Consider the following 14,236-nt stretch of genomic DNA (forward strand, 5'->3'; position numbering starts at 1 on the left):
AAACCTGTAGATAGCCAGGGAGCACAGTGTCCTGGAGCAGGTATTCAGGAAAGAGAAAACAGGGCAAGTGTAAAATGCAGCCCATGTGCAACCAGGCAGACTGTTTCTACGGCAAGGGGAACAATTCTAAATACTGCTATGCGGGAGACTGAATAGAAAAGTGCAGTCTCCTCTGCAATGTTCCTAGGAATATGAATGCAAGTTTCATACCCATATCCATGTTATGAAAAACCAAGACCAGCGATTTTCTTCAAAAATACTATTTCTTCAATTCGGTAGTCACCCAAGGGTGCAGACATACCCTTTGAAAAATAAAATAACAAAAGAGCTTGGCTCTAGATAATTTGAAAAATTACTTGCTGAGGCATGTGTAGGTCATATTTAATCAGTGTTTTAAAAGCATATTTATTTCTCCTTCACAAATTTATTTGACTTCTCGGTCAAGTTACTATTTCAAGTTGCAGCTTAAGTGCTTTGAATCTCTGTGCAGAACTTAAGTGTTGTTCCAGACATTTCCTTCTTATAGACAGCATCAAATTTCTCATTTTGGGCCACTGTGAAGTAATTTTTCCAGTCACCAACAACACCTAAAATAACAAGAACACATGAAAGAATAATATATGAATTATAAGGAAAAGTTAATATTCACCAAGGGAAAGGCTGGGTACTTAAGGAATGAATTTGAAAACACGGCATTTAGTTTCAAAGATATTCTAATTTGAAACAAAGACGACTGGTATATATGCATATACATTTATCCTGATATAAATTTTGTCTGATGGAGCTTTAAAAATAATTTCCTGTTGAATAAATATGACTATTTTAAGGCATCCATTAAAACTTAAACATTATTGTTGGTAAAAAAACAAACTTATGCCGGGCGTTGGTGGCGCACGCCTTTAATCCCAGCACTCGGGAGGCGGAGGCAGGAGGATCTCTGTGAGTTCGAGGCCAGCCTGGGCTACCAAGTGAGCTCCAGGAAAGGCGCAAAGCTACACAGAGAAACCCTGTCTCGAAAAACCAAAAAAAAAAAAAAAAAACAAAAAAACAAAAAAACAAACTTATACCTAAGCACAGAGCTCATATTTCAAGAGTTATTTTGAGAGAGATAATTTTCCTATCTAAATTCTCAAGAAGTATACTGTTTCATAAAGGAGATCTTATATTTTGTTGACTGTCCTGGGTCATGGAGTTATAGCTCAATCTTCAGTAGTAAGAGTGCATTTCATTCTCTCGAATAGACATAAAGTCTCTACAAAGAACTGTTCATCATCTAAAAGAGCTCTCAAATGGGAAACAGATGAGTTTAACTTCCTGGAATTTACAAATGAGAATTCTGTGATAATTGGAAGATACTTGTCCCCCAATTCACAAAATTTATACTTCATTTGTATTTTAGGTGAGAATAACATTAAAGACAAACACATAAATCTCCTGGGCTATCTTGAGACAAACATATGACTTTGAATGTTTGAATAACTCATGCAGGTATTCATGAGGAGCCTGTACTATATGACTATATGTGAGTTGTTGAATAAACATGCACTTCTTCAACTGAATGAATGAACAAATGAATCTAGACAATAGCCACCAATATTAGACATATGTGTATAATTTCTGCTTAGAAAGTATTTTAAATTGTTACATATCATTTCATGCAGTTGTTTTCTCAAATTTTATACCATAAGTATTTGCTTTACATATTTTGTCAATGACGCAAGCAGAACTTTGGCTGGCTAGTTGATGTGTTTGATGTCATTGATTTAGACAGCATTATAGCCTGGATAAACCTTGGATCGGTCTAACCACAGGACATGTTATTTTCTTCTTCTACAGGAGATGTAAAGACTTTACAGTTGTCACATTAGCCTGTATTCTTCCATGATGAAGTTGCACAAAACATCAGTTCCAGAGAAGAAGCTCCTTTGCTCTGCTCATCAGTATTTGAGCTAATATGAAAGATCGCATCCATCTTCATATGACTGGAGTTAAACTCTTCGGGAAATTACATTCAATGACATGACTGAATTTGACTGCTTTAATAAAAGAGATTGTTTTTAAAGCTCTGTCAGACAATCTTTACACGAATATAAATGAATATGCATATACGTAAGTCATTTTGTACCAAATTAGAATAATAATAATGATGCTTTTCTTTGTTCTGTTATATTAGAAATTATCTTTGGAGCCAAATGTAGTGTTTTCCAAATAAATTTAACACTAAAACAACCTGATACTTTAGTAAGATTAAAATTGCAATTAAAATATCATACTATAATGCTTTTCAAAATTGTTTTGATTGTATGTCTATGTCCACACATATTCCTGAAGTTATTTTTATATACCAGCACAAAAGAGAGTCATATTCCTCTGTAGCTATAAATAATAAACAATAATAAAATAGCAGTTGGCATTAGAAAGAATGAAACATCTAATTTTTTAAGTTAATTTATGAAGTGCATTGATTTAGTATTCTTGAAATTGACTATTTATAAGAAGCCATAATACATATGATTAGCTTCATAGTATTCAAAAAATTTCAACAGTGAATTCCATACTCTGCTAAGTTAAATTTGGACTCTACTTCCTGTAATTCAGATAGGATCTGTAAAGAGGAAAAAAAAATCCCATAAGGAAAAGAAAGTTCTTTTTGGTGAATGTCTTCATAAAAAATGAAAATGATTTTCTGCTGCGGGCCGCAGAAATATATCATAAGAACTCAGCTGGTTATGGCAAAGTCACTACCTGGAGGGATCAGGGAATTCCTCCAGAGGAAGCCAAATCCCAAGGAGTTTTTGGTGTTACTTGGCTTGTTATATATCAGCTGTCTTCTGTTATGAAAATCATGTGTGCCTTCATAGTTTTCCCAATTGACTTTCCCCTAAGAAGGACTAACAGTGTAGACTGATCACTCTCTGGACATACACATTCCAGGTATTTGGAGAACAGCCTCAGGAAAGGCTTTCTCTGGGACCAGTTATCTCCCTTAGCCACTTTCAAGGACTACAGGAAACACCACCCAGGTGGACGCCCAACTGCCAAAGATTAACAATGATAACAGCCCACCTGAAAGTCTCCTGACTTAAATTCCACAAGGAGACACCACCCAGGGGGGCGCCCAACTTCCAAAGACTAACAAGTGATAGCAGCCCACGTACAAGTCTCCTGACTTACAGTAAATTCACAAGAGGACGCCGCCTAGGCCAGGTGGACACTAAGTAATAGTTTTACACAATTTAGCTTAGGCCCTCCTTTCTTACAGCCTTACTAACTTTATAGACCTCTAACTACTTACCTAACCACTTCTAGGAATATTTAGATAAACTTCTGTGCTAACAGCTATGCTCAGCCAGGACTCCCAGTTCAAGCCTCCCTGTAATTATCATTATTGGTAGCATCTGGCCAGGTCCATCACCGGATGGAGGAAAGTACCTTATCAGAGATACCTCTGTACTCTCTAAGAACAGACTTAAGCATCCAAGCTACCTGTTTGAGAAGGCCTGGCGGATGTGCAAATTAAGCCTTACTTTCTCTTTTCCCAAACCTTACCTCCAGTTCCAGATCTCCCTTTAGCTATCACCAGAGGCATCTAGCTGTACACAGGTTGCCTAGAGATTGAGCACACTTTTCCCCACCCTGCAGTAAACGACAGACAGCTTGAACAGATAGGAGCCACAGGAAAAAAGAAGACAGTTTTATTTTCTCCCATTGACCTAGCAACTTATAGATTTTTAACATCCTTTACCAAACACATTTAAGGTTTTAGTTGTGCACGTAAGATCCCTCTTCTTAGATGTTACCCATATTTAGCCTTTAGTTAATTCATTAGTCACTTCCCCTTTGGGTCACAAATGGTAATTAACAACTAGTGCCCCTCTTTGTAATTCTTATCAACCCTCCATTTGATCCTGATAGTGGACAATCACTGCCTGAGGAAGTTCAGGCTGAGTGTCCTGGGTGGAGGGGAGGATTGTGATTTTGGGGAGATATATAACTGTAAAGCAGAGGACAGGAGAAGGAAGAGAGAAGAGAATGGAAGAATGAGATGGGTAAGAACTTGAGAGGAACAAACTGAGATGGGGAAGAAGTAGATTGAAGGGCTACAGGAGAGTACTAGAGGAACGAGATGGAAGATGAGGAAGAGCCAGATGAGAGAGAAGGAGACGGGAGAGGAGATGATATGGGAAAGAACAAGATGGATGAGAACCTAGAAGGGTCAGAACTATATGAAGGAATTAAGATAGAACATAGAGGGGACAGTAGATATATATAGAGAGAAATCAGGCAAGAAAGGAGCTAGACATGAGAACAGAACTGAAGCTGTGTATAAAGGATGTTATGCCAGAGGAATTAAAACAAGTGGACTATAGAACTCGGTGTGCTGAAATTATATTTCCTGATAATAGTCCTCGCCGTTAGTAGTTCTCTCTCCTGAGCCCCTGGGATGTATTGAAAGATCCCAGCATACTAGCTTAGCCTAACGCCATTTCAAGTAAGGTCTGAAAAGCGCAGGGTGTCTACAGCCGGCCTCCTGGCCCCAGAAAAGGGTACTAAAGGTCAGAAAAACAACTTGGAGCCAGGCAGCAGGCGTGTCAAGCTCGGGGAAAAACCACGAGCTGCCCTGAGTTTGAACCCGGCCTCATTTGAATCGTCCAATCAGAGCCCTGTAAACCATGAGTTGCCCTGAGTTTGAACCCGCCCTCCTCGTGCTCCTGCTGCCCGACCCTATAAAAACCCTCCGCTCCAGCCCGGGGGCACGCCAGTCTCTTGAGCTTCTTGAGGGACTGTGTTGCCCCGGGTACCCGTGTTCCTGAATAAAGCCTCTTGCTGTTTGCATCTGACTTGTGGTCTCGTGTGATCTCTGGGCGAGGGTCTCTCCAGAGGGAAGACTGCCTTCGGGGGTCTTTCATTTGGGGGCTCGTCCGGGATTAGAGACCCCCCGCCTCGGGACCACCGACCCACTGTCAGGAGGTAAGCCGGCCTTGGTGTATGTCGTTTCTGTCCTGTCAGAGTGTTGTCTGTTTGCGCGCCTGAATCGGTCTGGAGTCAGTGGGGCTGAAGGAGCTGACGAGCTCGGACTTCGCCACTGCGACCCTGGAAGACGTTCCACGGGTCTCTGAAGTCCCCTTCGGGGGCACGGGAAGTCCCCTCTGGGGCACGGTTTTTCGGGGCCACCCCCGTATCAGAAGGATACGTGGTGCTGGCAGGGGACGGAGAATTCAAACACTCCGTGTCCCCATCTGAGTTTTTGCTTTCGGTTTTACACCGGAGCCGCGCAGCGAAACTGTTTCTTGTTTGTGGTGTCGGTTTGTTTTGCGTTCTGTGTCTAATCCTTCTCCATCCAGGCACGGCGCCTCCTGTCATGGCGCCAGCCGCGATCCCGGCGGCTGCGCTCGCGGCGCCTCCTGTCACGGCGCCAGCCGCGATCCTGGCGGCTGCGCTCGCGGTGCCTCCTGTCACGGCGCCAGCCGCGACCACCTCAGCGGCTGCGCTCGCGGCGCCTCCTGTCACGGCGCCAGCCGCGACCACCTCAGCGGCTGCGCTCGCGGCGCCTCCTGTCACGGCGCCAGCCGGGACCACCTCAGCGGCTGCACTTGCGGCGCCTCCTGTCACGGCGCCAGCCGCGACCACCTCAGCGGCTGCGCTTGCGGCGCCTCCTGTCACGGCGCCAGCCGCGACCACCTCAGCGGCTGCGCTTGCGGCGCCTCCTGTCACGGCGCCAGCCGCGACCACCTCAGCGGCTGCGCTCGCGGCGCCTCCTGTCATGGCGCCAGCCGCGACCACCTCAGCGGCTGCGCTCGTGGCGCCTCCTGTCACGGCGCCGGCCGCGATCCCGGCGGCTGCGCTCGCGGCGCCTCCTGTCACGGCGCCGGCCGCAACCCCGGCGGCTGCACTCGCGGCGCCTCCTGTCACGGCGCCGGCCGCTACCTCCCCGGCGGCCGCCCCCCCCCCATGATGACCCCGCTTGCTGGGGACTCGGAGGAAGAAGAAAAGCAGAGAGTTTTCCCGGAGGCCTGGAAGCAGGTTCCGGGCGATGACGGGAGGCCAACCCAACTCCCAAATATCATCGATGCCGCCTTTCCCTTGACCCGCCCAGACTGGAACTTCAAGACACCTGAAGGTAGGGAGCATCTACGTCTCTATCGCCAGTTGCTCTTAGCGGGTCTCCGAGCGGCCGCCAAAAGGCCTACCAATTTGGCTCAGGAAAAGAAAGGAAAGGAAAGGAAAGGAAAGGAAAGGAAAGGAAAGGAAAGGAAAGGAAAGGAAAGGAAAGGAAAAAAAGAATCACCCGCTGCATTTTTAGAGAAGCTGAAGGAGGCTTATAGGATGTACACTCCGTATGATCCAGATACCAGTCTAGCTCAGATATCCGAACCAAATTGCAGCGGTTGGAAAGTTTGCAAGTGCTAGGTTTGCCAGATTTATTGAAGGAAGCAGAGAAAGTGTTCAGTAAGAGAGAAACTCCTGAGGAGCGTGAGGAAAGGAGATGGCAGAAATGTGAGGAAAGGGACAAGAAACAACATAGGGAGATAAAAAATGTTTTGGCCGCCGTTGTGTCTCAGGGACAGCGGAGAGAGGGAGATAGGTGGGGAGAGCGAAGGAGGCCACCCCTTGATAAAGATCAATGAGCTTACTGTAAGAAGAAGGGACACTGGGCCCGAGACTGCCCCAAGAAGCCACCGCTGATGATCTCACTAAAGGCCTCCGCGACTCCTGTTTCAATCAGACAATACCCAATGTCACGGGAAGCTCATGAGGGGATCAAGCCCCATATTCGGAGGCTCCTGGACCAAGGGGTGTTAAAGCCCTGCCAATCACCTTGGGACGCCCCTCTCTTGCCTGTTAAGAAACCGGGGACAGGAGACGATAATCTCCATCCCCCCTCCTCGGAACCCCCACCGAGTTCGAGAATGACTAACTACGGCTGGGTACTGCCGCCTTTGGATTCCTGGCTTTGCCGAACTGGCAGCCCCATTATACCCCCTCACCAAACCAGGGACCATGTTCCAATGGGAAGAGAAACATCGGAAAGCGTTTCAACAGATCAAAAAGGCCTTACTCGAGGCCCCGGCTCTGGGTCCGCCAGATCTAACCAAGCCCTTTGAGCTGTTTGTGAATGAGAACTCAGGTGTTGCCAAGGGGGCACTGATGCAAAGACTGGGACCTTGGAGGAGACCTGTAGCGTGCTTGTCCAAGAGATTGGACCCGATGGCTACAGGATGGCCTCCATGCCTCCGCATGGTGGCAGCCATTGTTGTATTACTCCCGACAACCACCGGACAGATGGCTTTCTAACGCCAGAATGACTAACTATCAGGCCTTACTGCTGGATTCAGACCGGGTAAATTTCAGGACCACAGCCTGAGAGAGACCCCGTGCCCTATAGCCCAGAAGACCATGAGCTAGCAAAGAAAATGGGGGTGGACTGGGAACAAAGAAGACAGGCATTGACCCATTTGAGCAAAAACAAGATAAAGACCTTATTAGACAGAGAAAACACCTGAGCAGTGCTGCTGAACCAGGATCAGGTACTCCAGCAGGTAACTTCCACCTGCCCAGCCTGTGCTCAAGTCAATGCAGGAAAGGTTCATCTAAACAAGGGGGCCCGCCAAAGAGGCCATCGTCCTGGTGTTCATTGGGAAATAGACTTGACAGAAGTACTCTATCTCCTGGTCTTCGTGGACACCTTTTCTGGATGGATCGAGGCATTTCCAACCAAGAATGAGACGGCTAACGTGGTAACAAAGAAACTGTTGGAAGAAATCTTCCCCAGGTATGGGATGCCTCAAAATATTGGGGTCGGATAACGGGCCTGCCTTCGTCTCCCAGGTAAGTCAGAAGGTGGCCAAACTATTGGGGGTTGATTGGAAACTCCATTGTGCATACCGCCCCCAGAGCTCAGGACAGGTAGAACGAGCTAATAGAACAATTAAGGAGACTCTAACCAAATTAACGCTTGCAACTGGCACTAGAGATTGGGTGCTCCTACTTCCCTTGGCTCTCTATCGAGCCCGAAATACTCCTGGCCCACACGGCCTAACCCCTTTTGAGATCATATATGGGGCCCCACCTCCTGTTGTAAACTTTCTCCATCCTGATATTTCCTCTTTTGCCACCACCCCTACTTTAGAGGCACATCTTCAAGCCCTCCAGTTGGTGCAGAGGGAGGTCTGGAAGCCCCTGGCCAAGGCTTATCAGGAGCAGCTGGACAAGCCGGTGGTGCCCCACCCCTTCTAGATCGGGGACTCCGTTTGGGTCCGACGACACCAGACCAAAAAAAACCTGGAATCACGGTGCAAGGGGCCCTACACTGTCTTGCTGACCACCCCCACTGCACTCAAGGTCGACGGGATTGCTGCGCCCGCGGCTCCTCTTCCTCCCCCTCCTCTTAATCTCTACCTACCCCCAGGGGACTAGGGCGGCAGAGAGCCCGCACCTAGCTAAGAGGCTCACTTGGCAGGTCATCTCACAAACTGGGGAGACAGTCTGGCAAACGACCGCCTTTCACACCCCCTTTACATGGTGGCCTAACTCACATCCAGATCTCTGCCAATTAGCAGCAGGGTCAGAGGACTGGGACATCCCTACCACTGACCCCATGAACCCCAGAGCACCAGACGTCTGTCAGGATGGTAAGGGAACTTGCAAATGTAGTGACGGGAGATACGGATGTGGCCACCCTGAAGCCAGGGCAGCCCTGTCACAACTATCCTTCTACGTCTGCCCCCGGGATGGTAGGGACAGAAAGCTGATTAGCCAATGTGGGGGTTATGAAAGTTACTTCTGTAAAGCATGGGGATGTGAAACAACTGGCAATACCTATTGGAAGCCTTCGTCCACTTGGGACCTCATTAGGGTAAAAAGGACTACCCAAGGGGAAAGCCGCACATGGCGCCCACTCACCCGAGCACATTGTTGGGGTTTCCCAGGCGAGCTTAGTACATACTGGGAGGGGGAGGGCCCCTGTATAAACTTCATCTGCAACCCCCTAAACATATCCTTTACTCAGAAAGGAAGGGGGACGGCACAAGATTGGATTAAAGGAAAAACATGGGGACTTAGATTTTTCATGACAGGACAGGACCAGGGATTTACCTTTATGATTAAACTTAAAATTGAGGAGCCCTCCGCCTCTATAGGCCCCAACCAGGTTCTCGCTGACCAAAAGCGCCCCTCTTTACCTGCTCCAGCACCCCCGAGGGCTACCACCCGACCCAATTCGGTCATTCGCCCAAGCACGGCTCCGAATGCCGCTGTAACCCCAGTCACCCTCCAACCACCCAGACCCGGTACGGGAGACCGGCTATTGAATCTTATAGAGGGCGCTTACTCAGCCCTCAATGTTACCAGCCCAAATCGGACTCAGGAGTGCTGGTTATGCCTAGTTTCCACACCTCCCTATTATGAGGGGGTGGCTGTAGTTGGAAGTTTCACCAATTCCTCTTCACCCCCATCAGGATGTGCCTCAACACCTCAGCATAAGCTTACAATCTCCGAGGTGTCAGGACAAGGACCAATTTATCAGGGAACGTGTTTCTATTGTTCAGACCTTGGTATTGACCCAACAATACCAACGACTCAACCAGGTGGAAATGGAGCCACATCCCTATTCTTCCCCATGAATGGAGGATTCCATTCCCTGAGATAAGAAAATGGGGGAATGAAAGATCCCAGCATACTAGCTTAGCCTAACGCCATTTCAAGTAAGGTCTGAAAAGCGCAGGGTGTCTACAGCCGGCCTCCTGGCCCCAGAAAAGGGTACTAAAGGTCAGAAAAACAACTTGGAGCCAGGCAGCAGGCGTGTCAAGCTCGGGGAAAAACCACGAGCTGCCCTGAGTTTGAACCCGGCCTCATTTGAATCGTCCAATCAGAGCCCTGTAAACCATGAGTTGCCCTGAGTTTGAACCCGCCCTCCTCGTGCTCCTGCTGCCCGACCCCATAAAAACCCTCCGCTCCAGCCCGGGGGCGCGCCAGTCTCTTGAGCTTCTTGAGGGACTGTGTTGCCCCGGGTACCCGTGTTCCTGAATAAAGCCTCTTGCTGTTTGCATCTGACTTGTGGTCTCGTGTGATCTCTGGGCGAGGGTCTCTCCAGAGGGAAGACTGCCTTCGGGGGTCTTTCAGTATAATATTGAGGCTGGTTCCTCTAATATTATACAAGAATTTTCTAAATTATATGAGACTTAAAGAAGTTGAATTTTACTAGATAAACTACCATTGGGAAAAGAAAAGGGTCTATGCCTATTTACAGAATGGAGTAGAAAGACAAACATGAAATTGCATGATAATTGTGAAAGTCAATTATATTTAGAATAGTAAATAAGAAGAAAATTATTTATCAAACCCCTATAACTATGTACATTATTTTTCTTTGTAAGATTGAACCTAATAAAGCACCTTTTGACTATATATGCTTTCAATTTTCATTGATTTCCTACAAAGAACTGATACTTAAAAAAGTTAATGAAACAGTAGAAATCACAGAACTGGCTCTTCATAAGAAATTAAAGTTGGGAATTACATTCAGCAAACTTTTACCTTTTCGCATGAAAGGGGACTTGCTGTGATCCATCATTGATGGGGGCAAATGGGTATAATTGACCAGGGGGTTGTCCTTCATCATTTCAAAAGAGGTGTGATGGATGATCCTGTCCAAGGTCTCCTTGTCCAAGGTCTTGCCTAGAAAGCTGGCAATCTTTTTGATTTCTTCCTTTGGGTTCTGTCAGTGAGTGAGATGGTGAATGCAAGGAAATAACAAACATGTAAACCACTCACACAATTTACAAAATGGTGCAGCTTTTATAATTACATTCTTATGATTGAGTCTGTATATGTAAACTTCTGTATTCAGGAGTTTGGGGAAGAAAGATTAAAGCCTCAAGGTCTGCTGCACTACACAGAAAGACACTAATTCAACAAACAAATGAATGAGCCGGGGAGACAGCTCAGTGGTTAAGAGCACACACTGCTCTTTCAGAGGACACGTTGGTTCCCAGTCCCCATGTAGTATATACCACAGCCTCTGACTTCCAGCTTCCGGGAGCAGGCTCCACTGGCCTCTAAGAGCATATGCACTCCCATACACAGACAGACACACACAAACATCATTATAAAACTTAACCAACAGTCATGATCTCATTTCAGTTTATAGAATAGCATGAGCTTAATGTTTACAACTCTCAATTAGGCAATTAAATCTTCATTGATATTTCAAAAGATTTTGAAAAAAATCATATTGAAGCTATAATAGAGAGACATGATTTAGAATTTAACAAATTGTACCATCTACTGTGATGTTAAGATGTTGGTATCAATGCACAGTAGAAGAAACAGCTTAAATTCTTAGTATTAGCAGTCAGGCATTTACGCTGGCCTGCTCTGGGTCCTGACAGGATAGTCATCAGCCACAGCCACTCCCTGTGCACATGCGCTACATCCCCTTATAAAAGGCAAACCCATCCCACCTCTCTGTCTCTGTCTGTCTCTTTCTGTCTGTCTCTCTCTGTCTCTGTCTGTCTGTCTGTCTGTCTGTCTGTCTCTGTCTCTTTCTGTCTGTCTGTCTCTCTCTGTCACTTTCTCTCTCTCTCTCTCTCTCTCTCTCTCTCTCTCTCTCTCTCTCTCTCTCTCTCTCTCTCTCTCTCTCTCTCTCCTGCCACTCTCACCCTCAAAGGCTGCTTCAGTGCCCCCTTCCCTCCCTCCAATAAACCACCCATATAAGTTCTGTGGCACGGTGTGACTTTCTGGTACCCCTTGGCTCCAACCCACCAAAGTTGCCCTTCGGCAGCCTTTAAACTACAACATTGGTGCTGAGACTCTGGCAGGCTCTCTTGGTGGTCCCTCCTGCCCAGCCCACGGGCGGCCTGAGGCACACTAGGATCCTGTTCCCAGTCTACCTGTAACAGATTCACTTTCCACCTAACTGACCACTGGGCTCTCCACCCAACACTGGTACGATTGATAATGTCCCTGTCTCCTGGTCAGTGCAAACTCTTCCCTGGACCAGTAGGAGTGACTATTGAGCATCTGGCCCCCCTCTGGTGTTCTTGGAGGTGGAGGACCCCCAACCACTTCCTTTAAAAATACAGTTGACCCTCTTCACCGACACTCACCCCGACCACTTCCCACAAGTGAAGCTTACTCTCTAGAGCGTGCTTTCTTGCCTTTTGGCCCCACCCTCAATCCCTGGCACCTGGAGACCACATCTCTCTTGGGCTCAGAGCCCTCAACCCCTATTCTTGCATGACAACATACTGAACAGCTTGTGCCTACTTAATCTGAGTCTCCCTGGATTCATGGGACACTAGGAATGTCAGGCTTGTGGATCTTATTTCTCTACTTCACTCATGGGAACTACACCTTCCACCATACATCCAAGCTCCCTCTTGGGATACCTTTTGGAAAACCCCAGACCTCTACACTTAGTACTGGACTTCAGGACTTAACTTACCTACCTTTGCAGTCAAATCTGGTCCCAATCCCCCTTAGATAATCAATCCAAATGGCCACTTACCAGAACCCTATATCTTGATATTTTACAGGACATTTGCAACTTCTGCCAGTGATTGGACAGACAGAAGGGAGTATCCTATGTCCAGACTTTCTCTTATCTTAACTCCAAGCCCCCACTCTGTTCTTTCTTCCTGTTCCTCTACTCAGCTCCTGCTATGAAGCCTGTTAAGGTGCATGTTCCCTTTTCATTAAGTGAACTCTCTCAGAAAACAAAACAAAACAAAACTGGGGCCTTCTATATCTAACTCTACTTCTTTCCTTAAAGAATTACAATGCTGGTTTCTGCAGCCTCGGCAGCAGCCTGCCTCTGCAGCCAAAGCAGTTACATCATCATCACCTGTTGCCATATCCCTTTCCACCATCAGCTATGGGACACCCTTTAAAAGTGCCCACCAGGCAGAGCTTGTTGTCTTCGCCTCTTCTCTTACCTCTTCTTTTTTCTATTGCCTCTCTTCTTCCTCTTGTCTGCCTGTTTCTCTGGTCTCCACTCTGACGCAGCCTTTTATTCTCCTCTCCCTCCTCCCCCAATAAACCTCTTGCACTAACTTTGTTGCGCGTGGCGTGTTCGTTTAGTGGCAGACCTTGGCAGAGCCCGCTGAAAGGTACCCACTACATGCTTGGACTCCATCCCCCTGCTCCACCCGCAACATACCCACTCTCTTCCACCTGCAATGAATCTGCATCCTCATTCACCAACGATGTTGTCTTCTATTCTATATCAGCAATTAGGTCTCTGGTGGGACTACCCACCTCTGACAATTACCCTGAATGTGAGACTTCATTTCTTGAGCACAGTACTCTTCCCCACCTTCTGGCTTTTCTTGAAGTTCTAGTGCCAGGCGACTGTGTCTCTTTCAGGCTCAGAGCCCTCAGTCCCTGTTCTTGCATGATGACATACTGAACAGTTTGTGCCTACTCAGCCCTTGGCCCTTGTTCTTTGCTTTCCTGATGACATACTAAGCAGCTTTTGCCTGCTCAATCTGATCTCCCTTGATTCCTGGAATGCTAGGAATTTCAGGCCTTTGGATCTTCTTCCTATGCCTCATCCTTGGGAACTGTGTCATATACCTCCAAGTTCCCCATTGGGATGCCTTTTGGAGACCCACTGACCATGCCTTTCAAATCAAATCGGACCTCAGTATTCCTTGGACCAGGCAGGAGGGGAAACAAGAAAGAATTCTCCATTTTCTTTTTCTTTGCTCCAAGACCTGCTTATATCTGTCTGCTCTCCCTCTCTAAATGTCCTATTTATCTTTGCAGCAATGTGGGAGTCAGAGATGGAGAATCCAGCTTCACCTTGCTCAACACCCAAAGGTTTTCCTTTTTTATTTATTCAACTCCTGATATATATATATATATATATATATATATATATATATATATATATGTGTGTGTGTGTGTGTATGTGTGTATACATATATGTATATATATAACATGTGTATACATATATGTGTATATATACATATATATTATGCACACATATGTGTGTATGTGACTTGGATTTAACTCTATGTATATGAATGTAATATAATTAATTACAGTAATAAGCCTTACTTAGTTCCCTGTACATGTTTCCAAAGTTAAGCTTAAAACAAGTAACTAGAAACAAAGTTTGTGTATCCATATGTACCTAATAGACAGACAGTCCTCAATTGCTCAGAGATCCGAGAACATGGCATCTTAAATGTTTAATTAAAAGGCTTTTCATCATAGAGAGACATACCAGTGC

General features: G+C 46.4%; 1 protein-coding gene across 1 annotated transcript in view; it reads right to left on the bottom strand.

Annotated features, from left to right (window-relative positions):
- Positions 1–364: 364 nt before the first annotated feature.
- The window catches only part of Sult1b1 (sulfotransferase family 1B member 1), a 24,066-nt gene continuing 10,194 nt past the window's right edge, over positions 365–14,236 (bottom strand). Inside the window, exons 6-7 of the mRNA XM_076546555.1 lie at positions 10,537–10,717; positions 365–587 (exon numbers count right to left, since the gene is read on the bottom strand). Of these exons, the coding sequence (XP_076402670.1) occupies positions 466–587; positions 10,537–10,717 (303 nt within the window). The 3' untranslated portion in view covers positions 365–465. The remainder of the gene's footprint in view (positions 588–10,536; positions 10,718–14,236) is intronic.

This window comes from Peromyscus maniculatus, chromosome 10 (genome assembly GCF_049852395.1).
Source record: "Peromyscus maniculatus bairdii isolate BWxNUB_F1_BW_parent chromosome 10, HU_Pman_BW_mat_3.1, whole genome shotgun sequence".
Lineage (NCBI taxonomy): Eukaryota > Metazoa > Chordata > Mammalia > Rodentia > Cricetidae > Peromyscus > Peromyscus maniculatus.